Source organism: Eulemur rufifrons, chromosome 23 (assembly GCF_041146395.1).
Source record: "Eulemur rufifrons isolate Redbay chromosome 23, OSU_ERuf_1, whole genome shotgun sequence".
NCBI classification, from domain to species: Eukaryota; Metazoa; Chordata; class Mammalia; order Primates; family Lemuridae; genus Eulemur; species Eulemur rufifrons.
This window is the reverse complement of record NC_091005.1, coordinates 21,779,221-21,804,980: the sequence shown is the minus strand read 5'-3', so window position 1 is coordinate 21,804,980 and position 25,760 is coordinate 21,779,221. Positions and strand designations below refer to the sequence as shown.

General features: G+C 53.3%; 1 protein-coding gene across 1 annotated transcript in view; it reads right to left on the bottom strand.

The window, feature by feature from the left end:
- The window catches only part of CMIP (c-Maf inducing protein), a 229,743-nt gene that overhangs the window by 32,185 nt on the left and 171,798 nt on the right, over positions 1-25,760 (bottom strand). Inside the window, exons 4-7 of the mRNA XM_069456581.1 lie at positions 18,917-19,078; positions 14,359-14,400; positions 8,484-8,546; positions 4,894-4,974 (exon numbers count right to left, since the gene is read on the bottom strand). Of these exons, the coding sequence (XP_069312682.1) occupies positions 4,894-4,974; positions 8,484-8,546; positions 14,359-14,400; positions 18,917-19,078 (348 nt within the window). The remainder of the gene's footprint in view (positions 1-4,893; positions 4,975-8,483; positions 8,547-14,358; positions 14,401-18,916; positions 19,079-25,760) is intronic.

The window sequence follows — 25,760 nt, the reverse complement described above, 5'->3', positions numbered from 1 at the left end:
TGCAGCGTGGAAGGTGGTGTGCGTGTGTGAGTGTGAGAGGTGCAGTGTTGAAGGCGGCGCGTGTGTGTGTGCATATGTGTGTGAGAGGTGCAGCGTGGAAGGTGGTGTGTGTGTGTGTGTGTGCGTGTGAGAGGTGCAGCGTGGAAGGCGGCATGTGCGTGTATGCGTGTGCGTGTGAGAGGTGCAGCGTGGAAGGCAGCATGTGCGTGTATGCGTGTGCGTGTGAGAGGTGCAGCGTGGAAGGTGGCATCTGCGTGCGTACGATGGGAAGGGCGTGAGTGCGCTGAGCATTAGTGGTGCGGAGGGGAGGGTGGGCCGTGTGACCAGGTGCATGTGACCGTCATCTGAAGGCAGGACTCGGGGAGCAGGCGGCTTCAGCGGGAGGGAGATCATTCCAGGGGGAACGATCTGGGCAACGTTAGGAAAAGGTGGCGCCCCCGGCTCCATCTCTATCCTCCAGGCCAGCTGAGCCCAGCGAATGGGCTGAGGCTTAATTAAGGGGCACTGACGAGGACAAAGGGACCCCTGTCTGCTCCAGCTGTGTGACATAATTGGAGACTGACGTTTTCTCGGTCTCCCCAACTGTGTCATGTCAGCAGGGCGGGCCCCAGAGAGCTCGGCTACGAGGTGGAAAGGCTACCGGGACGGCTCGGCGTGGCTGCGGCGGGAGAGAGGAGAGCCGGCCGGGAAGGAGCCCTGCCAGCCGGCGCCGGGGACCAGACCCGGGTGCTGCGCCCTGACCACAGGGACAGGCACCGCGTGGTCATGCCCGGCTCTCTGGAAAACGACGTGGCTGACCAGCAAGACGGGGGGCGGCGGGGGGGGGGGGCGGCCACTGTTTCTCCAAGCTCATCCTTCTGTCCCTCCCCCGGTGGAACCCACTAGAAAACAGCAGCCTGAAACAGGCCTCTTATCCGTAAAATAGAAACGGAGGCGGCTTCCCTCTAGGTCCCGCTGATCCCCTGCCTGAGAGCTCTGAGCAGAGCGTGTTTCTAGACGCCTCGTGCCAGCGCCCAGCGGGGTGTCTAGAGCCGCCTGGGGCTTCCTCGCCCGGAGTCAGAGGGGCTGCATCAGGGCCTGGAGCCCACAGAAGGGGGCACCTGTTCACATTCCCTCCCGGGACTGTCCTGTCCACAGGAGGGAGGCAGAACCCACAGAGAGGGCCCAGAGGGACGCGTGCGTGCACACGCGCTGCACACAGAGTATCCATCCGGCTGGACAATGAAAGGACTTAGAGAGGCTGCCTTATCTCACTTCCAAATTGAGGAAGACGCCCAGCATCTCCTAGCCTCCTGCGAAAGAGTGACAGGACAGTTGTGTGGCCTTGGGCCGCCACATGCCTTCTGGGCCTCATTGTCCCCACTGTGGAATGAGGGTTGAAAGAACTATCTCCGGCCCCCTTCCACCTCTAGGGTTTTATGATTCCACGGAAACTGCGTCAACGGAACCCTGTTAAAGTAACCATCATTGCCTTTGCTATTAGATTTCTGGAGAGTCAAAGTTCCTTCCTTGGAAATAAACATTTACAGCAAGCTCTGGTGGCCTCTGACATGTGGGTGAGAGACATTTTGCCTCTTTGGAACAGTCAAGTATGCTCCCCTTGGAAAGTCAGAGGTTAGATTACCCAGTGGTCCACTAGGATCCACAACCACATCTTCTTGCCTCCTTTGCCACAACAAGAACACGCCAATGAGTGGCATGTGGGCACAGAGATACATGGTGATTCTTGAGGATACAGTTCAATGAATTGTTTGGATTGACTCTTCAGAAGAACGTACTAAAGGACTGCTTCCTCCTGTGTCTAATTTTTATTTTGGTCTAGCAAGGAACACTCTTTGAGACTGTCTAAGCTTCACTTTGCTCATCCATGAAATGGGGCGCATGATACATTTACAAGAGATGCACTCAGAAGAGGGGAAGCCCCCAAATTCCAGAACATCACTGCGGCATATGACTCCCCCATTTCCCAGACGTTCAAGTGACTCCTTAGCGAGAAACACTGCATTTGGGGTGCAGAGACGTCGCTGTTCATGCTACTCTAACAGGCACATGGCTGGCGGCAGGCCAGGCACACTCACTAGGCAGTGACGTGACTCCCCGCACCAGCCGACAGCTCTAGCTCCAAAATGGAGCATCCAGCCCACGGCCAATCACTGAGCACTAGGGAGTGTCAAACCAGCGAACGTCAAAGCTCTCCCGTGCTCACCGCCTGTGTCGTTAGGATTCTGTGAGATCCTGTCTTCTCGTGCCTGGCATAGCCATCATCACTGCTTAATACAGTCTGCTCTTCCACAAAAGGAGCTAATCCTCCCCAGTGCTGTCTGCAGTTCTCTTCCGACACCGCTTGCAGTGTGTAATTAGTAGACGCCAAGAGCAAAGTGGGATGTCAACGCTTTACAGCATCCCCGGACGCCTGGGAAAGTACGGATTCATGGCTGAGAGGCCCTGATCTCTGCCAGACCACCAAAGACACTATAAACGCTGGGTTTTTCCTGCAGCTGTTCTGATTTATATACAGAAAATTATCACATGGTCAACACTCCAGGCCCGTAAAACTAACCAAATTCAAGGGCGACACTGTACGGTTAAGCCCCGGGAAGCTGTCTGAATTTTGACTTTTTTCCCTTTGCAGTCAGATGTCCCCAAAGAACCCTTATGAAACAGTTTATTGACTACCATGCAATATGCAAAAATGTTATGTGCCTCAAGAGGCATCCACCCCCCCCCCACACCCAAAGTATGTCCTGAGGGTGTGGCTTTGTCATTGATGAGTTAAGCTCCTTTGCTCTCAACTCCAGAAGGGCATGGCCCTCACTATACGCTATACACACAGTGATTTTATTTTATATATTGATTTATTTTGAGACAGGGTCTCGCTCTATTGACCAGACTGGAGTGCAGTGGCATCATCACAGCTCACTGCAGCCTCAAACGCCTGGGCTCACGTGATCCTCCTGCTTTGGCCTCCCGAGTAGCTGGGACTATAGGTGTACCTCATCACACCCAACTCAGTTTTCTATTTTTTGGAAGGACGGGGTCTAGCTATGTTGCTCAGGCTGGTCTTGATCTCTAGGTCTGTAATGATCCTCCCACCTCGGCCTACCAAAGGGCTAGGATTACAGGCATGAGTCACCATGCCCTGCCCCACAGGTAATCTTAAAGTTAACAAGCAGAGAGACCCTTTCCTCCCTGCTGGCCAAAGCCAGAAAGTGTCCCTCCTTGAAACTATTAGAGCCCAAATTAAGGCAGAAATTTTCCCAGTGGGGAGTTTCATTGTTATCCTAGAGAAAGATCTCACCAGATGTCCCTCTTTCCTGTGTTCTAAAAGCAAGAAATGAATTTACCCCAAATCTAGGAGGATCTCAGAAATCAACAACAATTCAATTACAGTTTGCAATAGCTTAGAGCAGGGGATGGTAGATAGAATTCATTATGGTACCAACACATTTCAGTTGGTAGTGGCGGCCTGGGATGCTGTGTGGGGAAGGAGTCTGAAACTATCTCTGACAAGGCAGGCAGAGTGCTGTAATTGATTAATGATGTCTGCTGCGAGTATGGGCTAGGGAGAGGTGAGCATGTGTCACACATTTCCATTCCTGACTGGATATTCTTTTAGGGGCATGTTGTGAAAACAGGAAAGCTATGCCACAAATGAAATGGCTTCCAGGTTACCCTTTTCCAGAGTCATTTTCACATGCCAAGTTGGTGGCTGGCTCAGTACAACGTGTGGGTGGAAAGGGGCCCTGGCCTAACACTGCCTGCTCCTCCTTAGCTCCCCTCAGAAGCACTCGCAGCTGCTCGCCAGACGCCGAGTAGCCTGTCCAGCCCTTCTGGGCCCCAGATTCCTCCTGTGCACAGGATGTCACAGGAATGGCATGAGGGTTAGTGACATATCACACTGAAAGAGCATCACACGCCTGTCTCCACGAAGGTGCTCAATAGATATCTGGGAATAGATGGTCATTACTCTCATTCCTAGCTGTGGCCTCTGAGGCCACTTAGTAGACCTTGCTAAGCCTCAGTTTCCTCACATATATTATGAGGAAAATAGTATTTCCTACTCTGGTTGAAGGGATGAGAGAACACAAAGGGGCCACACGGATTCTAAGTGCCCAGGCCAGTGAAGGTGTGCAATTAAATCCTGCCTCAGTATTTTTCAAAAATTAACCAAAGGCCACATTTTACACAGATTGCCGGAGTTTCCCCCAGTATTCTCTTCCTGCTCGGGATCCCTCCAGGACCCCACGTGACACTTAGTCGTCACGTCTCCTTAGGGTCCTCTGGGCTGTGACAGTTTCTCAGACTCTCCTTGTTCTTGATGACCTTGACAGTTGGGGGCAGGACTGCTCAGGTATTTTGCAGATTGTCCCTCAACTGGGATCTGTCTGAAGTTTTTCTCGTGATTAGATGGGGTTATGGGCTACTTGGGAGGAAGACCCCAGAGGTCAGTGCCATTTTCATCACACCCTACCGGGGGACAGGCCATCGAAGTGGCTCATCACTGTTGACGCCGACCTTCATCACCTGGCTGAGGTCGTGTCTGCAAAGCTGCTCTTTCTGCCCTTTCCATACTCTCTGGAAGGACACCACTGTGCACAGCCCCCTTTTCTGGAGTGAGATGTCACACCCCAGGTCCCTGAAGATGGAGTTGGGACCTTCTGCCTGGGAGACTTACCTCCTCTCCCCCTCCCCAGGCTTGTTATTCTTACGTACTGTGAAAAGACTCTTCCTGTTGCCTTAATGGCAAAAGCATAATTAAGGACAGGCTGCACGACCCCTCCAGACTCCCAGCCGGAGTCTCGGCCCAGCTCCCGGCGTCAGGCTGGGCCAACCCCACTCCCCAGTCCGTGCAAACGGCGAAGGCTGGGAGGGCCGGGGCCTCGCGGGACTCACCATGTTATGCTTGAGGATTCTCTGGACCACAGGGGTGAACACCTCGATGACCACCATGGACCGGGGCCGCTCTCTGCAGTGCTGCGGAGAAAGGGGGCACGGTCACCACGGGCCTGGGAACGTCCTGGCCACAGCCAGCGGCTTTCAGCAGAGCTGGGGACAGTGAGCCCTGCTGTGGGTGCAGGGGTTCCCTTGCTGAATATTGTTGCATAGCGTTTTTTAAAAAAAGACTTAATTGGTGGGGGTGGGGTGCACTTTTAGGTTCACAGCAGAATTGAGAGGAAGGGAAATTTCCCCTCCCCGCCCCCAACAGGCACAGCCTCCCCCACTATCAACATCCTGCACCTCCTGGTACATTTGTTACGATGGATAAAGCTATGGTGACACAGCATTATCATTGAGAGCCCACAGTTTACATTGGAGTTCACTCTTGGTGTCGTACACCCCATGGGTTTAGACAAGCGGATAATAACATGTGCCCACCACTATAGTGTCACGCGCAGTCATTTCATTGCCCTAAAAACCCTCTGTGCCCACCTGTGCGTCACTCCCCACCCCTGCACACCAATCTTTTCCCCGTCTTCGCAGTTTTGCCTTTCCCAGAATGCCAGAGAGTTGGAATCGTACAGTCTATAGCCTTTTCAGACTGGCTTCTCTCACTCAGTAATATGCATTTAAGGTTCCTCCTGGCTTTTCATGGCTTGATAGCTCCCTTCTTTTTAGTGCTGAATAATATTCCGCAATTTGTCCATTCACCTGCTGAAGGACGTCATGGTTGCTTCCAAGTGTTGGCAATTATGAGTAAATCTGCTATGCACACCTATGTGCAAGTTTTCGTGTGGACAGAAGTGTTTCATACATTTCAGTAAATACCAAGGAATGCCACGGCTTTTTTTCATTTTTCTTTTCTGTTTTTGGAGTAACACAAGTGCACAGGATGGGATCTTTGGTTTGCTTTTTGTTTTGATCTGAACACACTGACTGCCATGCGTACTTAACTCACGCTAGCTTCAGCCCGGGGCCTCGTGAAGCATATGTAACTCACACGTCTCTTTACCTTGAGCCACGTGATCTATTTTTCAAGTTGCACATAATTCATGCACAGAAAACAATAAAAAATAACAAATTCTCGGGGGGTGGGGGAGGGGATGGGGGTATGCCTACACAATGAGTGCATTGCGCACCGTTTGGGGAGTGGTAACACTTGAAGGTGCTGACTCGGGAAAGGGGGGGTGGGGAAAAAAATATGAAACTATTGTTTTTAACTTGCACTGTTCACTTAATAATTTATCATGAACATTTCCCATATTATTTCATATCATTGTACAAGAAATAATGTATACATTATGAGGACATACTGTATCTAACAAGATATACTGTTAGACTCTTTGATTCTGTAAAATTAAATAAAAAAAAATTAATAACAGAAAAAAAAAAAAGTCATGATGGAAATGAAAAAAAAAAAAAATACAGTCTGACGTTTCAAAAAAAAAAAAAAAAAAAATAACAAATTCTTCACCAAATTTGAAAGGATCTGTTTTCGAAGTTTTTATCTATTTTCCTAACAAAATACCGTGGCCCCAGGGAAAAGATTTTTTTCTAGTGTGGCAGCCACTGTGTTAGAGTCTGAGACTGTCGCAGATGGCACGGACAGGAGTCTGTTCTGACGAGCTTCTCAGTTAATACATAGTAAAGGCTCCTGCAGACTAAGAAGCAGCGGCCTGGTCTGAAAAGTCTTGAAAATTGGGTATGAGGATACGAAGGTTTTAGCATTTGGACACCAGGATGTTGAAAATTCTGTGGTTTTTCAGCTGTTGGCTTTAATAATCCGGCGGCATCTGCAGCCGAATCCGGCTCCTGATGCACGTTCCTCACCAGCACGGTGTTTGCTTTTCCCACGGGAACTGAAGGCCTCGGGCCCAGCAGGCACGGCCACCAGCCCCTGCTGTCCCACCCCCTCATAGCCTGCCTGGCCCCGCAGGAGCAGTTTCAAGCCCTGGATGAGGGCAGCGAACCTGGGATGCTTGAAATCAGAGCTTTCCTGGGAAATCAAGATGAATAAACTTCCCTTAGATTTGGGGGTTCCAGCCTCAAAGTCTGGCAAGAGAGGCTGCCTGACGTGTCCAGAGAGGGCCTGGTGTGGCCCAGGGGGAGAGACTTTGTCCCCTCACGCTCTCCTTGCTGAGCCCCGCCCCCCAGAGGGAAAGCAGCCTGAGGACTGGTGTCCCCAGGGCTGGGACCCTCCTCCTTCTGCTCTAACACCTACGTAGGACTATAGTAGGGGACGCCAACAACGATAGTTTCTTCTAGTGCATCTGTTTCCAATCTCACCTGAGGAACCCTCAGGAAAGATTTACTGTGAACCAAGGTCCACTGTTCTAGAACAAAAGCTTAAAAACTAGGAGGTGTGAGAGAAACCAAAGCCTGGGAGGAGAACGGGGGGCAGATGTGGATGAATCTGGAGAGACTATCGAGAAAGGAGGTGACCCCTCCTCTCAGGAGCCCCCGCCCCGGCTATCTGATCCACTCTGCCGGGGGCATGACACCCATGAGCTCTGGGGGCACAGAGGTCCCCTCTTGTGCCCTAAGCAGCTGCGCCCGTGCCTGCGCGTACTCGTGGGCGCTCCCCCGGGACCAGACGGCACACACTGCGCGCACGCCACATTCGTAGTGGCCGAGTGTTCCAGGCCCTGAAATGCACCCTGGGGACTTCAGGCCAGCAGGTGTGGGGGTCAAAGGGGACGACACAGTCCTGACTCCCTCTCTGAGCGCCTGTCCCCTGACACACAGAGGACCCCTGGACAGGGGCGGGGGGTCAAGTCCCCTCTCCTCCGGTGCTCACTTTCCAGGCAGCCCGCGCCTCCCCGAGGGACAGCGTGTGGCCATGGAAGGGGGCGGGCAGGGGGAGCTGGGTGGGAGCGAGGGCGGCTGGGGGGTCTGCAGGAGGAAGACGGAGCACTGGGGGGGCTCAGACTAGGCCACGTGTCTCTTCAAGGACATCACACTATTACATTAAAAAACCAAATCTCCCAGCAAAGAACAAAACAGATTTGTGCGCCGGTCCAGACGCGAGCGGCTGAGCTGTGCTTTAGGAATGCGGATGCCTGGCCCCCGCCGTGCCCTGGCATGTCCTGCGCGGACCCCGCTGGGAGGCTGGCGCTGCGGCTCCTCCACGCTAACCCGGTGCACCCTGCTGCTGCCCTGCTCGGGGAAAGCCCACGGCCGCCCCCACCGTGGGCCAGCCGGTGCCCAGAGAAGCCTTGTCTAGCAATAATCCAGCTCTGACCCCAGAGCTCAGAAATCTGCCACACTGTCCCCCAGGAGAGCCCTGAAGTTCTTCCAGGGAAAAGCCAGATGCCCCTCCCCGCCCCGGGCTGGGCCCCGGGCTCTCACTCACCGCCTGCCGGGCAGAGGGGTGCTGCGACCTGAGAACGGGTCCCGGCACACCCTCTGCCCGTGTCCGGGACCCTGAGACAAATCGGTGGGGCCTGGGTTTTCAGCCTTTCTGTGCAAAGCCGCCCCCTCCCCACACGCACACACAGAGGCAGGTTATTTCCCGAAAACACCCCCCACTTCCGCCACGCCCGTACCTTGCAAAAGAATTCACAGAGGTCTGGCGGTGGATGGTTGTTTTCCAGCAAAGGAGCGATCGCCTGCAAGACAAGGAACAAGTGACCGGTCGCATCTCTCCGCAGGAATCGCGATGGGGCCGGGTGGGGGGTCCGCAGAAAAGGGTGACTCACGATGGCAAACACAGCCTCCCTGCCACCATTCGGGCAGGAAAGGCCCTCTGTTTAATTTGTCAGCCAGGGAGCCTGAACTTTGTTTTTGCCGGGGTGGTGGGGGGTGGCGGGATGGCTCCCACTGAGAAGCTGGTAAAAGCTCTGAACTGTCCCTCAGAAAAATATAAAAAACCATGCACCCACAATGACGTGTATGCTTTTAGGGGTTTCATGACCTGCTGACGTCCACCCATGTCCCCCTGACTAGGGGGCGGGACACCGGTGACGAGTGCAGGCTGGGGCAGAGTTCTCAGCGCAGATGCTGACTCTGCCACGTCCCAGCCGTGTGGCTGTCAGACCACGTTACTTCACCTCTCTTAACCTCGGCCCCTCTATCTGGAAAGGGGGGCCCTGAGAGTCCTGGGAGGAACTTGGCTGGTTTCTCGGCCTTCCTGGGGATGGCACTGGAGGTGGGGGTGGCCTGCGCAGGGCAGAGTGTGGATGGCAGCCCTGGCCTCGACTCACTGGATGCCAGGAGCACCCCCTTTCCCAGTTGGGACAATCAAAAATGTCTCCGGACACACTGTGCTTTCTATTAAGGAAGCGAGAACATCAAACACTCCTTGAATCCATTTCCTCCCAAGCCTTGTCAGGCCTTCTGTCGCTCCCGGAACCTTTCTGCAACAGGAAGTGTAACTGGACACCCACGAGAGGTGACATTAGTCGCTCAGTTACTTAAGTGGCCGCACCTCTGTGAAAACGAAGTCATCTGCAGTGAGGTTCCTGCTTCCCAGCGCCAGCAGGAGGGCGACGCACAGAGCTGGGGACGGGCCCAGGCCACCCCTGCCCAGGCCTGCACTGTCCAATACGGTGGCCACCAGCCACACGTGACTCCTTGAATTTTAACCGACGTGAAACACATGACTTTAAATAAGTTAAAACTAAAAATATAGTTCTTTACTGGTACTGACCACATTTCAAATGCCCAACAGTCACATGGAGCTGGTGGCTACTGAACCGGATGGCGCAGACATACAAATGACGCTGCTGTCATTATTTCTGCTGGACGGTGCAGGCGGGGTGTGGGGGGCACGGTGTGAGCCTCCGACTGTGTCACACGGCCTCCTAGCCTTCTGCAAAGGGTGAGCCCGCCGTCCTCTCACAGCCCCCGCAGCCGCAGGGACCAATGACGATACAGATGACAATAATACGATGCTCCTTGACTTACGATGCGGCTACGTCCTCATAAACCCAGCATCGGTGGAAAATATCGTAATCGGAGATGCATTTACTACCCCCAACCTACTGGGCACCAGAGCGTCCCCGAGCCTACCCTGAATGTGCTCAGACACTCACATGGGCCAAGAGCTGGGCAAAGTCGGCTGGCGGCACAGCACACTGCCCAGGGCCAGCCACTGACCCCCGTGACGGCACGGCCGACTGGGCGCCGCGGCTCGCTGCCGCTGCCAGCATCGTGAGAGAGCATCGTGCTGCGCGTCAACAGCACGGGAAAACATCAAAATTCGAAGTACAGTTTCTGCTGCGCGCGTATTGCTTTTGCTCCATTGTAAAGGGGGGACCGTCTGTGTAACAGTGTCACCTGCACTCCATGTGCCCAGCTCTGTGCCACTGCACTATGTGACTTAATCTTCACTACTTGCTCGGGGGTGGGCATCAGTGTTGCCCCTTTAGATGGGGAAACCAAGGTTCAGAGAGGTTAAGTCAGCTGTTCGAGGTCGCAGAGTTAGAAAGCGGTGGAGCCAGAATCTGAACCCACGCCCGTGACTCAAGAGCCTGAGCTATTACTCGTAGTCTCTACTGCGTGGCCCCAGCTCCCCACACAAGCAGGAAACAAACGACCTGCCTGGGTAATGAAAGAAAGCAAAACCCCGAAAAGGAAGCCAGGCCTGAGGTGCGGCTTTGCACGCTCATATCCAGAAGCTCAGCACGAGGCCCACGGGAGGGGTTCGCTCTTCCTTTCCCTCCCGCTCTTCTCCCCACGTGCCAGCCGCCCTCCTCTCAGAGGCCAGGAATCTGGCATGGCCAGCCCGTAAACACAGGAAGAGGTCAGGCCACGGCAGCGGCAGCGGGTCAGGGTGGCCCCCTCCCAGCCTGTGAGTCACTGCCCAGGCAGGCCGGCTCCCCTATGCAGACCGAGCTCTGGAGCAGCTGGGGGCGGGGGGAGGACTTGGGCAGGGTGCGGTCCCCCTGGGTTGAGTCCCTTCAATCCCCTACACACTGGGCTCCCCTTTTTATGGGCATGAGTCAAGGGATACAGGGGTGGGAACTAATGAAGCGCCTATAGCGGGTGTCAGGCATGGGCTTGGCATTCCCATGGCTGTTACCTCATTTGACCCTCATGACAACCCTGTGAGGTCAAGTGGTAATTTCCATTTGTACAGATGAAGAGACAGAGGGTCAGGGAGGCTACCAGGCCTGCCCTGGTCACAGAGTGATGATAATTTTTAAATGTACAGTTAATAAAAAAAAAAAGTTCATATTTTTGTGGAATCTTTCTAAGAGCCTGGCCCTCTACTTGGCATGTTAGGTGCATGAGCTCATGTAACCTTCCGATCAGCCTGGTAAGAAAGGTACTATTGTTATACCCATTTCACAGATGAGGAGACTAAGGTTTGGAGCATTAAGTTATCTGGAACCAATCAGAATGGTCATCTGGTTAAGTAAACCTTTCTAGAGCCACTTAGGAAGAATGAGGGTAGACCAGTGGTTCTTAACTGGGAGGGATTTTGCACCGCAGGAGATATCTGACATGTCTGGAGACATCTTTGTTTCAACAAGGGTGTGTTATGGGCATCTAGTGAGCTGAGGCCAGAGATGCTGCTAAACATCTGACAATGCACAGAACAGCCTCCAAAACAAAGAATTATCCCTCCCTAAATGTCGCTAGTTCCAAGGGTGAGAAACCCTGGGGTAGATATCCACCAAAAGACTTGGAAGAGGTCGGGCGTGGTGGTTCACACCTAGAATCCCAGCACTTTGGGAGGCGGAGGCAGGAGTGTCGCTTGAAGCCAGGAGGTCGAGGTTGCAGTGAGCTGTGATCGGGCCACTGCACTCCAGCCTGGGCAACAGAGTGGGACCCCATCTCCAAAAAAATAAAAACTAAAAAACGAAATGACTTGGAAGAATCTCCAAGACATATTGTCAAGTGAAAAGACAAATGCAGAACAATATCACATCATTAATGTTAAAACTAAAAACTAAAACCACAACCACATCTGTCTGTGCGGTTGGGAACAGGGGGTGTCTCCGAAGAGGGTGCCAGAATCGGGTGAAATCCTTTTTTTTTACAACAAAAATATACTCATGAAACATGCAAAATTAAAGCCATTTTAAATAAAATTAAATAATATCACAAGTTCTATTACTCGCCCACGGTCATAGCTCTTATAGGGTGGGCCCAGGTCTGAACTTGGCTCTGAACTTGAACCCACATTCAGCTCTCTGCACACATTCTGGGCCGCCATGCTGAGCACTCCCACAGGGAGCAAGACCACAGATGGGGTTTGGACTCCGGTCCAAGCTCATTCAGTGACACCCCAGCTGCTACCACCAACGGTTACTGCTTCCTGGCCAGTGGAACGACCACTTTCTACTCAATCTATGGTAGAAAAATCAGTCCATAATACGAAGCCCCACTGGGAGAAGACTAACTGCCAATAGAGCAAAGAGGATGATGTAAGTGTTGAAATGAAAGGAGGCTCCGGAAGACTCCACAACGATGACAGCAGCGATAGGAACACGAGTATCGAACCGGAGGCTGTGAAATGGAGGGCTGAGGGTCAGACCCTCAGATCAAATTCCTCCACGTTCTTAGCCATCCCTGCTGGGCAGGGACGCTCAGCCCTCCCCAATTAAGGGTTCAGCCCAGCCAAATTAGCTGGATAGACGCAGCCTGGATTTCTCAGATTGAAATTTCTTTCCCAGGCTTGTCCTGAAAGTGAAGCCCTGGCCCTGGTGGGACCCACAGCTGTCGCTGGCAGGGCAAGGGGACACCGCCTCCTTCCTGGGCACTCATGTTTCCTCCTGGTTCTACGCCAGTCAGTCTTACCACTTTGCTTTTGCACACGCTGGTCCCCTGCCTGGACTGTCTTTCCCTGCTTGATCCGTTAACCTGACATTCTCCTATCCATCCTTACAGGCTCAGCTTGGTCACCTCCTCCTGGAAGCCCTCTGTCATCTTCCTCCCAACATCCTCCCTGACAGAGGAGGTTCAGTGTCTCCCCTCTAGGCTCCTCTAACACCCAGAACAAGCCTCAGCCCTTTGCCATATTTCTGATTATCTGTTGAGCTGCCTGGTTCTCCCAACACACAGTAAACCCTCAACGGCACGGCTCGCATCTTGCTGTCTTGTCTGTGGGACAGAGTCAGTGCCTGGCACACACTCACACTCATATGCTCAACAAATGTTTGTTGAATGAATTGATTAATTAATATTATGCCAGAAAAAGGTGCTATGTGTGATTGGGGGTGCCCGGGTTGACCTGTCCTCCTGCTGTGGCAGGAGAAGGCAATGGATAGCCAAGGCGGAACGTGGAAGAAACCTCTATCATTTTAGCAAACACCCACCGAGCACCTACCATGTGCCAGACTCGAGCTGGGAGTCAAGGCAGAAGCTGCTGCTTTACTCTGCACAAGAGGCCTGGGCTCAGCTACTGCTGTGCATACAGCACCCAGCACAGCTTGCCTACGGGCACGGTGACTGGGTGCGGCTCTTGTTTGGTAGGTTGCAGCCCTAACTCCTGGGCAGGTTGGTTATACGGTCCTCTCCTGGGCACACAAGGCTCTGCCTCTTGCTTCCATTTCAAGCTCCATCTCCCTGTTTCCCACTTCCTTACACTTTATGCCCCAGCAATGCTGACACTTCCAGAACACATCGTATTGCTTTAAATCCCTGTGCCCTTGCGTATTTTGATTCCTCTCTCCAGGATGCCTTCACCCTGTTTTGCCACCTGGCAAACTCCTATTGATCCTTCAAAACCCAGCTCTGACATCACTCCTTCGGGAAGCTTTCCAGCCCCTTTCCCAGGTGAGTGTATCACTCTCTACACCACGTCTCTATGTTTGCGGTGATTACACTTGTCTTCCCACAATACAGGATGAATTCCCTGGGGACAGAAGATGACCCAGTCACCTGTGGATTCAAGTGCATAGTACCGTGCTTAGCACCCAGTAGGTGCCATTTCCTTTCTTTCTTCTCCCTAGTGAGAGTCAGGTTTCATAGCTTAAAATCACCCGGGAAGATATTTTATCCCAAAGGCACTTATATCATAGTTGAGTCCCAGAAAATATCATCTCACTTTATGTATCAGAGGGAATGAAATCCAGGTTCTATTTGTGGATTCGTTAGGAGACATGCCCTGGGACAGGAAGGAGACCGATTACCGTGCAGTTAACGGGGACATGCCCCTGAACAAATTGCATGGCCTTTGCCGTCTCCTGCCGTGGGCTCCCTGCGGCAGACTCAGGAAGGAGGCGGCGAGTAGGACACGTTTGCTGCAAACCTCAAAGACTGACAATTGCACCTCCGTCAGCTGGGGCTCGGAAACATGCAAAGGCAGGAGGGAGACCTGCCTGGCTGGACAGAAAAGGCAGAACTGAGCAAGAACGGGAGCTCGCGGGGTTGGGGGGACGATGGCGTGTCCACCACGGACTCAGGCCGAGTGAGGGTGGTGGGCTCCAGGAGCAGGGCGGGATGGACGGGCAGGGACCGAGAGGAACTTACCACAATGATGTTTTCATGCTCCTGGGTAGTCAAGTTTGTGTTCTGAAAGGTAGAACGGAGAAGGCAGGAGGGAAACAAAACAAAACAAAAAACAGAATTAAGAATGCGGAACATTTGGATCTCAAGGTCCACAGTTTCCAAACATTTTCAGCCTCTCAGAACAAGTGTGGTTGTCACTTTTTCTTAATTAAACAGATCAAGACACCGTCAAAAGCAAGGCTGGGAAGTGGGGAAAGCACAGCTTTGGGGAGGGAGGAAGAACTGAGTTCCTTGTCTCCGTCTCACCGCTTCCGAGTCGTGTGGCCTTGGGTGGGCTACGTCTCGGTGACACTCAGTTTCTGTTTCAGTAAACGGGGACCCCGGTAGCTCTCAGCAGGTGGTCATGAGAGGATTTGGCCCGGTCAAGGCAATACTGCTTAGAAGCCAGAAGGCAGGTGCGTAATAAATGTAAAGACGCAGACCTTTGATGAGTCTCAACTCTGTGCCAGGCAGCCTTTTAGGAGTGACATGTATATTATTTCGGTGGTTCCCAAACTAGGTTCCCATGGACCTAGGGTGTTCCACGAGTGAGCCCAAGAGGTTTTAGTTAAATTCAAATTCTAACAATTGACTTGCAAAAACAAAATTAGTTGACTAGATTAAACCTGCTGAAATTTTATAGTTTTCTTTTTTTTCCCCACTCTCTAATCAAAAATTTTCCTAAATAATCGGTACCTGTTACAGATGGAATATCCCTTATCCAAAATGCCTGGGACTGGAAGTATTTCAGAATTTGGATTTTTTTTTACATTTTGGAATATTTGCATTATACTTACTAGTTGAACGTTCCTAACCTGCAAATCCAAAATCCAAAATGCTCCTAGGAGAATGTCCTTTGAGTGTCATGTTGGTGTCTAAAAACGTTTTGGATTTTGGAGCATTTTGGATTTCTGGGTTAGGATTTCAACCTGTGCCACTATCCTGTGAGTATGTGAACAAGGCGGGGAGGAATCGTGGGAACTCAAAACGGCCACCGTGTCTTTCCTGCTGGTTCTGTGGTGTGTTGCGTCGTCTGTCTTGGTAGACACGGGCTTCACTGGTGTCAGTTCGAATTTCCTCACAGAGCCACGTCTGCTGCGTGTACGGCGACTCCTCTTTTGAACAGCGCTGGCAAGATCGCCTATTCTAGTGTTCTGGGAAGAGCCCCCGGCTCCCACCACCGGAGCAGGTTTAAGGGGCATGGGGGTATCTGATGCGTTTACAGCGGCTGAGGCTAAAGAAAAGCCCGTGAGCCGTGAGTTTGCTTTGCCCACTAAGCTCGTGCCTGCGGCCCAGGGGAGGCCACGGAACCAGGTCAGCGTCCGAACAACGCTAGTCTCCACAGGTCCTCAAGAGACACCTGATCTGGGTGAGGACTGAGATCAGGTGTCTCAGAAACCGTGGTCAGAAACCTTTTTCCCTTTCGTGGACTTTAGTAGCGTTTGAGCAGCCTGTTTTTGATGGATTATTAAGTATCAGTCACTATTCAGCCCGGGGAAGATGAAAGCCCAGCTCTGCTCTCTCCTGATGCCTGACGATGAGCCCACTGTGCCTCGGGCACCGGGTTCAAGCCTTGCTACGCTCATTCCACGGATTTCTCTTTACCATGACAGGTTCTCCTACCGTCCCACTGATGACGAGCTTGCAGAGACTGCCGGGCATGGTCACTCCCGGTGCACAGGTAACAGGTGGTGGGCTGGGGACTCTATCCTCTCTCTGTTCTGACTCCAAAGCCCGTATTTCCAACCACTGAGCTACAGCTTAACCCATCAAGGGGGAAGTTCCATGTTCCAGGCTGCCAGGGGCAACTCCCAAGAGACCAGCCCAACCGTCACCCCGACCCTTGCACCTTTGCAGGAAGTCTCCGGTGACCGTGGGTGTCATTTCCTTTGTCCTGGTCACGGAGGCAGCCTGTACATTCTGCAGGGAGACTCCCTCCACCAGGGCCATTTCCGAGCCCAGGTGGAGAGTGCTCACCAGCAGCCCTGCGTGAGAGGCAGCTCTCGAATCTCGAGGTAAGTGGCCACTCCACACACTCAACCCCACAGAGGCCTGGGAGGCTGGGGACATCCGGCTTGGCTTTGCCGGTGAATAAACAGCTCTTTCTCAGAACTGTTTTGCCACCTTAACAGCTCCCCCACCATGCCAACCCCGCTCCAGATCCTTCGGTGGGTTTCGTGACCCCTGGAGCCTATCCAGAGGTGGCCTTGGAAGCAACGTGAGTACAGAGAGCAGAGGAAGAACCTGGCCCCAAATACTCGAAACAGAAAAGGGCAAGAAGGTTGGAGGATGTGTTTGTTTTCCAGCCAGACAAGTGGCCGAGGGTGCTTTTGGGGTCCAGACCACAGCCATCTCCCATGACAATGGAACACACCCGCTTATCAAAGGCCCCGTGTGTCAGGCGCAGTGCCCAGCATTTTATGCGCATTAGAGTGTCCCATCCTCGATTCTATGAAGCGGGTGCTAGTCTGAGCCCCGATTTACAGATGACACCTGAGCAGGGAGAGGCCCAGCAACTCATCCAAGGCCACGCAGCTGAGAGCAGGACCAGGTCCCTCTGACTCCACAGCACACTCTTCACCTCTGCAGTGACACACGCACTGAACAGTCTCCACCAGCCCGGGTTCGTGTCGCACCTGTGTGCAGGAGCGTGAGCCGTGCAGTTGGCCTGACCTGGGCATGCGTCCTGGCCCACTGCTTGCCTGAGTGACCCCGGGCAAGCCGCTCGGCCTCTCTGCACCTCGGGTTAATCCTTGGTACATGTTAATACTTTCCTTGCAGGGTGCTTGGGGGAAATCTGGCAGGTCTAAGGGCCTTTCAAAGTGTCTGCCGCAGAATCTGTGCTCAAGAAAACGTTTGGGCCACTCCGAGTGGCATCGAGCCACATGGGAGCGGATGCTGGGTCGGTCCGCCTGGGCTGCAGTCCCAGCTTGGCCCCTCACCAAATGTCAGCTGTCATCAGTAGAACGGGACCAATAACACGGACCTCTGCCTGACACACAGAAGGTGCGCAGCGATAGCAACTTCTTCCATTTTCTTTGTCTTTATTCCTCCATCCTGGCGCTTGGGGGTCAGCTAACTTTGGGATCCTTACTTTAAGGCCCAAGAAGGGATGTGAAAGCCAAGGGGCATGTGGCTGAAACTATCTGAGATCGGAAAAAAGTCCTGCCAGAGGCTGGCAACAGGCACATCTGCCACCCTGGGCATCGTCCGACCCAGCGAGGGTGTGATGGTGGCCAAGCCTGGTGGGAACAGGGGGTGGGCAAGTCAGTCTCGAAATAGAAGAGCTCGGCATGCCCACTACAGACCCGCCACTTGAGTTGGGCGGGTCGCTCAGTATCTCTGGGCCGCACTTTCCTCATCTGCAGAATGAAGACAGCAAGGCCCATCTTTCAGGGAGTGTGTACTGTGTGCGGCACCTGGCACCTGCCTGGCTTATTAAAGGCGAGCTGTCCTCCCCTTTTCCTGCACTTGAAGTTGGGCATATGGATTTGGACTCAGAATTCCAGACTTTGACAGGGATTCATTTCAGAGCCTGAGTTTTTACTGTTCTGTGGACTAGGATGGTCTCCCACCTGAGGACAAGACCTCTGTCTCTGTGCCTGTGACCGTCACTGCCACCCACTTTCTACCTCTCACCCCACCTCATCTCTGGGTGAAGGACCCTCTCCATTCAGCAGACATGAAGAGCCTGTGCCAGGTCCCTGGACAGATGGGCAGTGACCAGCCTGGGCCTGCGGAGACAGGGCGCACCCCAGGCAGCAGGGCACTCGTGCGGGAGTCTGCTGGGAGCAACCCAGGAACCGGGGTGCCACTCTCAGGGGAGGGGGACAGAAGCATCACTCTGGCGGCTGTGCACAGTTTAAATCAACAGTCATCAACCCCAGTGTCCCCAGAGGGCTAAGCATGCAAACAAACGAGCGAAGTATGAACAGTAAAGCGCTCAGAATAGCAGGAAGAGGTACGATTCCGAAGCGCCTCTCGCCTGACCCGCAGTGGGATGAAGTTTCATTGCTCGGCGCCCGTCTCTGCCGCTGGGACACGAGCTCCAGGAGGGCAGGGGGCTCATCTCTACTTGGACGCCCAGAACAGCACCCGGCAAACGAGTGGGGCTGCCAGCAAGGCAGACAGCACGGCACAGCCGGTGGGTGGTGCCAGGTGGCACCAGCCACAGATTACGGCTAGATTTTCTCATTGTTTTTAAAGAGAACCTTGAAATTCCCATTTTCTTGTGAAATCTTCTGATTTTTAAAATCCCGTGTGAGTTAAACAAAGCATATCTGTGGGCTATGTGGGGTGACCGGGGCGGGCAGCTGACTCGGCCAGTGCTGGGGGAAGCTGAGATGGCCCCCACAGCCATGCCTGTCACACCCCCGGATCGCTGGGCGGGAAACTGCTCACCTCCTTCAGCGACAGGAACACGACACAAACCCGAGTGGAGCTCTGCTGGCGTGTGCCGCTCGGTACGGGCTCCGTGCTCAGCAGAGGTGAAGGCACGTACCTTCCCGTGGGGACGGGGACGGGACGGGGAGCGCTTTACCTCCGAGAGCAGTTTCGAGACGATTTCCAGTGGGGCTTGGTTGATGGAGTCGTCCTGCAGCGGGGAGGTCAGGGCCATGTCCACCAGCGTCCGGATCTCTTTCAGGACGACTTCCCAGCGGCTGGGGTTACTCAGCACTTTCTTATATTTGTAAATCTTTTTCTGGTTGAGAGAGAGAAAGAGACACGAACGTGTTACTGATACGACAAGTGTGGAAGGTGCGAGGCAAGATACAAGATGATCAAAGAGTCAGATGCGCCGGGGTGGAAAGGCCCTGGGAAAGCGTGGATTTGGACCACTCGCCCCTCACGGGGACACTGACACCTGAAGAAAGGACGAGTTTTGTCCCAAGTCCCAGGTGCGCTTGCAGACAGCCAGCCCTAGATGAGTCATTTCCCACAGTTTCCAATGACTTAAAAAAGAGCATGAAGACGTTTTGCTTTCTGATCGTGGCTTCTGCCAGACTTATTCCCCAAGCATCCAAGTGCAGTAAGAGTGGAAACGTCAGGGTCCACGAAGGGGCTTTCGTGGAGTTGAAGGCACTGTTTCTGCTCGCGCTGATCCTAAGAGGCCCCTTGGAGAGGGCTGATCCAGCTACGGAACACGACAGACGGGTTCAGCGCCCGGAACTCAACTCCGAGCAGGTGGGGGCTGAGCCCAGAACGGCCCCGGGAAACCCAGCGCTGCCCTCAGCATCCACCTGGTGATAAGACAGGAGCGTTCTCACCTTCGCCTGGGCGCCACGTCCGAAGCCAGAGAGCGGATGGGACAGGGGCTGCTGCCTCCCTGGATTTGAGGCAGCGTTAGTTCCGCCTCTCTGACATCATGGAAACAGAGGCCCTTGGAAGGCGGAGGTCTGGGCCAAACGTCCCCTCCCATCTGCGTCTCTGCAGCTATCTGCCCGCCGCAGCCCCGGCGAGCTTGGGAGACTCTTTCTAACTGGATGAACTCCTTCGTTAAGTGCTCTGCTCCTTGGGGACAGCCTAATTTTACTGTCACGGCACCAGCAGCCAGCTGGCGTGACATGTCACAATCTCTGAGCCAAAGTCAGAATGAGGGAAGGAGGAATGGGAAGGTGAGGGTCCCTGCTGACTGCCGAGGCTCAAAGTGAGGCTCCCTGACCACTCAGTTTCTGAGTTAAGAATTACAAAGTGTTCTTGGGACCCAGTGCTTTTATTAAGGAAGTATTGGGGGGACATATTCCACATCCATGTGAGTAGAGCGGAGCGACACACTGTGGTGGGATGGGAGGTTCACTCGAGTCAGACAGACTTGGTTCCTCCTGTAAAGATTTCACCCACTGAGCCTGAGGTTCCCTTCCGTAAATTAGGCATGAAAACACCTGCAGCCTTTTCTAATGTGTGACCCTCACCAGCTGTGACCCATGTGGTCCACTCTGTCGGAGCTGCATTCAAAAGCACAGTCCAAGTAAAACTGCCAACACTAATAAAAAGGAACTCTGAGACTCAATCCGTCTCCTTCGAGTAACTTAAGGGGCCGAGATGTACAAACTGCGGCAACACAGCGCGCCGTCCGCTCCTCTCCATCGCCCCAGCCCGCGCTCTGCCGGGCCTCCTGCCTGCTCGCCATGCCCACGTGAACACACACCATCCCTCCTCATCGTCCCAGACCTTTCTTGTCTCTCCCTCTCTCTTCCTTCTTTTTTCTCCCATGTCCTGTTCTTTCATCCACCAACCTGTCCACCCTGCTGCCCTGACTCCAGCTCCCTGGTCTCACTGCTCTCTGCCCGTTTGCCCGTTCTGCGCCAAGGATTAGAAAGGGACAAGCTCTTCCCAGAGGCCCAGCAGGGCAGAGATGAAGGCAGCCAGGGAAGGGAAGACCAGAAACATCCACCTGCCCGTCCTTTTAGATCCTATAGGACTAGAAGAAACACACGGCAAGTCCTGTCGGGGGTGAGTGTTTAGCGAAGAGTAAATGTTCTGTTGATGGTGACGATGGTGACAGTGACTGTCTGTTTCACTCAATGACTTTAATGTCAAGACACACCCAGTCCACCGAGGCTTCTCTGGAACCGTAACCAGCCTCTTTCCTAGTTACGGCCAACTGAAGCTGCCCAGCCCGGTACCGCACAACCACGACTGTGCAAAACACAAAGTGTCAAAAGCTGACACAGTTCAGATACCTCCCAATGCAAGACTCCACCCCTTTCCAGAAGACGAATGCCCCTTCGAGCCCTGCAGTCTCTGGTTTTAGCCTGTGCCCAAAGAACTGCTTAATTTTTAAATGACCATGAAATGATCACAAAAAATTCCCCATACATTCAAGCCCCGAAGAAAACTGTGACGATCCACACCCAGGTCTTCCCACAGTAGAGTCCGGATTTGAACAGGGTCTGGGCGCCAAGTGTGCTCTCTTCTGATCAGCTGCAAGTTATTTACTTTTCAAAGAATAATGACTTCTTTCTTTTTGTCAAGATGGTGCATGCTCATTGTGAAAAATTTAAACCATACTGAAAAGCACAAAGAAGATAAATTTAAAAAGGCCTCAAAAGTCCCACGACCCAGAAATAGCCACCGTTAATATTTGGTGAACATCATTCGAGCCATCTCTCATTTAAACTTTGCAAAATACAACCAGCCCGCGGGGTGGGCGGCCGTGAGTACAACCTCCTGCTCTCCACGCACAGACATCACTGGAGACACAGAGGCCACCAGTCTGAGGCAGAGCAGGGCCTGCTGGGCAGTGTCTGCACCAGCGTGGCTTCAGGGGTCAGCTCTTGTCACCGGTGTGCCCAGCCTGGCGCTCAGCAAGAGCCCCCCTCCTTAGAGGGGAGGACAACAGCTTTCCTGTGAGCACCCCGGCCCTGGCCTCAGAGGCATCCATGGGAACATGGGAAAGAGTTCACAGAAGCTACACCAAAGCCACAAGGTCCCAGTGACTGCGACAGGGGCTGATGTTTAGTAAGCACGGGCACTGTGCTAAGCTCTTATGGCACTTTCTCACTCACTCCTCAGCTATGAGCTGCAGACCTGTCACAGGCGAAGCACCCCCTCAGCAGATCCTAACGGTTTACTGATTTACAAAGTGATTACAGGAAATGCTAGCGGGGAGAGAGGAGAAGTGAGACGGAAGAGAAGATAGTCAGCAAACAGGGCACTGCAGAGCATCATGATGGGCGACGGGTGCTCACGCCTGCCGGGCACGCAGGGGACAGTGCAGACCACGCCCCAGGGTAGACCTGCCCAAGGAGCGAGGGGGCTGGGGATCTGTCCACCAACTCCCTTAACTTTCCAGTACTTGTGACTGTCCTGTGCCCAGACCAAAGTGAACACAGAGCCAGAAAAACACGTGTGCTCAGGCAGGGTCGCAGGTGCCCACGGGGAGTAGCCCGTGGCCTTGAGCGGTGCTGAGAGGGTGTGTGGGGCCGCAGCTTCTGACGCAGCACTGCGAGCAGCCTGCCTTACGCATAAGGCCACCGTGGCCCGAAAGGGGAAGTGACTTGTCCAGGTGAAGCAGCTGGAAAGGGACAATGCAGGAGTCAAACCTGGCTCTGGCCAACACCAAAGCTCTTTCTAGCGCATCAATGTGGGCTGGTGGAGCGGGGTGGAGAGGAGGGACAGATTCACCAGGAGACACTGAAGAAGGCCTCAAGAATGCTTGGTGGCACAGGGCGAGAGGCAGGACAAACCCACGAGGCCCTGAGGGTGGAGGCCGGGACACCAGAGGATGAAGGGGCCATTGGAGGGGCCAGGGCAGCAGGTGGACGGTGGGCTACAATGTCACAGGTATGGGGTGCAGACAGGCCCTTGTTCCCAGAGGAGGCTCTGAGCTCTGGAATGGGATGGCCACAGGGGAGAGGGAGGCCTACCCAGGATCAACAGGACCCAGTACCCATCCTCAGGTGACAAATTAGCATGTCTCATCCCAGGAACGCTGATGAGCTCATCAGGTGATGACTCACGGTGGGGCTGGGACAAGGACGCCTCCGGAATCCCGACTCCAGGCTCTGCAGTATGGCCCTCCTGCCGAGCCCACGTGGCCAGCTGGAGCGGGTGGCCCCATGGTTTGTCTAGCGTGGACCCCACAGGCCCTGGATGCCCTTGAGGCCTTTGAGGCGGGGGTGGACAGGGGCCTTGGAACTGCCCTGTGGCCGGGCATGTGACCTGGTGTTACGTAGAAAGCAGGTTTGGCAAACAGCAGCACGTGGGCCAAACCCAGCCCCCCACCTGTTTTTGTATGACGAAACCAAGAATGGTCTTATATGTTTCAAGGGTTGTAAAGGAAAATAAACACACAAAACATGTGACAGAAATCAAATGTGGCCCACAAAGTCCCAAATATTTGCTATTCTGGCCCTTTATAGAAAAAGTATGCCAAGCTCTGGCTTTAAAAGTCAAATCCCAGCCTAGGAGTGAGTAAGCAAAAAGGTGTTCCATGTCACTAGCCATCAAGGAAAGGCAGGCTAAAACCGTGAATAGACACCACTTCACATCCGCTCCGACGGCTGTCACAGAAAAGACAGATAATACCAAGCGCCTACAAAGACGTGGAGAAACTGGGATCCTCATGCACTGCTGGGGGGAGAGCAAATTGGTGCAGTCATATTGCAATGTCGTTAGAAAGTTTCCTAAAACATTTAACATAAATTTATCATATGACCTGGCGATTCTTTTTCTAGAATCTACCCAAGAGAAAGAAAAACATACTCCGCACTCCGCACGAAGATAAGCACATGAATGTCCATAGAAGTATTATTCATAATAGTATTTCATAATAATAGTATTCATAATAATATTTCCCCAAGCTGGAAACAAATCTATCAACTGATGAATGGAGACACAAGACGCGGTATAGACATACAATGCAACAGTATTTGGCAAAAGAAAGGACTGAACTACACAAACATGCTACAACATGCATGAACCTCATACTATCATGCCACACACAAAAGACACTGTATGATTCCTTGTATACGAAATGTCTAGAAAAGGCAAATTTATAGAGACAGCAGGGAGAATAGTCATTGCCTATGGCTAGGGCACGACAAGAGGGATGAGACTGCAAACATGCACAGGGGCATCTTTTGAGATGGTGGGAATGTTCTAAAACTGCATTGTGGTGATGGCTGTACAACTCTATAAATTTACTAAAATCACTGAATTGTGTACTCACAATGGGTAAATTTTATGGCATGTAAATTATATCTCAGTTAAGCTGTTTTTAAAAAATCCCATCCTAGGGAGGTAGAGGTCATGCAATAAAGCCAGAAGCGGTATGACTTAGCGGCTAAGAGCACAGGTTTTGCAAGCAGACGTCAGCTCAAATCTAAGCGTTACTTAACCCATCCACTCACCCCTCCATCCACCCACCCATTCATCTATCCATGCACCCACCCATCTATCCACCAACCCATCCATCCAACCACTCATCCATCCATCTATCTACCTATCCACCCATCTACCATCCACTAATCCATGTATCTACCCTTCCATCCAACCATCCAACAAAGATCATTGGGAAACATCTATTACAACGTGCCAAGCATTGTGTTAAGTAGTAAGGACACCCACGTGCTCATGGGACTTACCGTCTAGTACTTGCACCTTAGTTTCCTCAGCTGCAAAGCAGCCTAAGAATAACTACTGCAGGCTTGCTGTGACTACTCCACGAGATAATACACATAAAACACTTAGCCTGGTTCCTGGCTAAATAGCAACTCTAATTTTCATCACCTACCAAGCCTGTGAGTGAGTGGAGTGGCCCAGAGCAGGCAGGACTCAGGAGGGATTCCAGCTCCAGAGTCAGCCCTCAGCAACCCCAGCAGCCACAAGCAGAGCCAGCAGGCAGAGGCTCCTGCTTCCCGTCTGGCAAGCCAGCCACTCTGTCGCTGTCCCCACTTGTCAGGGAAGGGATGTTACCTGGGCAACACCCGCCATCTCTCTGGTGACTGCTCTCGCAGCAGAGCAGGCACAGACGCCGGGGTTCTCGGGCTTGGGAAAGCAGAGCCTGTTGCTCCTCCACGGGAGACGAGCTGTCAGCTGGAACGTGCCCCTCACCGGGAGAGGCGTGACTCAGAATGTACTGGAACACGCTGTGCGAGGATGGGGCTGCTGCCCTGCTGCTTGCCGCAGCCTCCAGGGCTCACACACACACACACACACACACACACACGAGCACGCATGCTCCCCTGCCTGCCGTGAAGACAGGACGCCGTATGGGCGCTCCGTGGAGCCCAGAGTGGAGGAGGACCCCACAGAGAAACATGAGCCAGGGAGGAACCGGATTGGCTCTGGAAACGTCCTTCCAGTACAGGTCCTAGAGCGGAGTTGCCCGGTCCAAGAGCTAGTGGCCCCAGGTGGCCACTTACACTGAGCTTAATTAAAATGAAATACAACTACAAATCCGGTGTCTCGGTCATGCCGGCGACACTGCAGTTACTCAGCAGCCACATGTGGCTAGTGGCAACCATACCGATGGCACAGAGAGAGAACATTTCTGTCATCGCAGAATGTTCTGTTGGGCAGTGCTGTTCTGAAGTCTTGCAGTCCCTGGCACCACGTCCCCAGAGACCAGCACACACGTCTGTCTCTCTCCACCGCTGCTGAGGGCCAGCGTGTACATGACGTGGTGCCCTCCTCCTCCCGTGGGGAGTCCCTGCTCCCTGCCTCCATCTCACTGGGACCCTGTCTTGGACTTTTCTTCCAAGGTCTACCAGGGCCTGGTGTCTCTGACTGTGCCCTGGACCCCCAGGGAGAATGAATGGGTGGTCATCTTCTCTGCCTTCCCTAACTCAAGACTCGCTGTGGCTGCGGACGCTGCCCTGTGCAGGAGAGAACTTGCCGTTTCAGCCACGCCACAGCCTTCTGGGAGCCCTGAACACTTG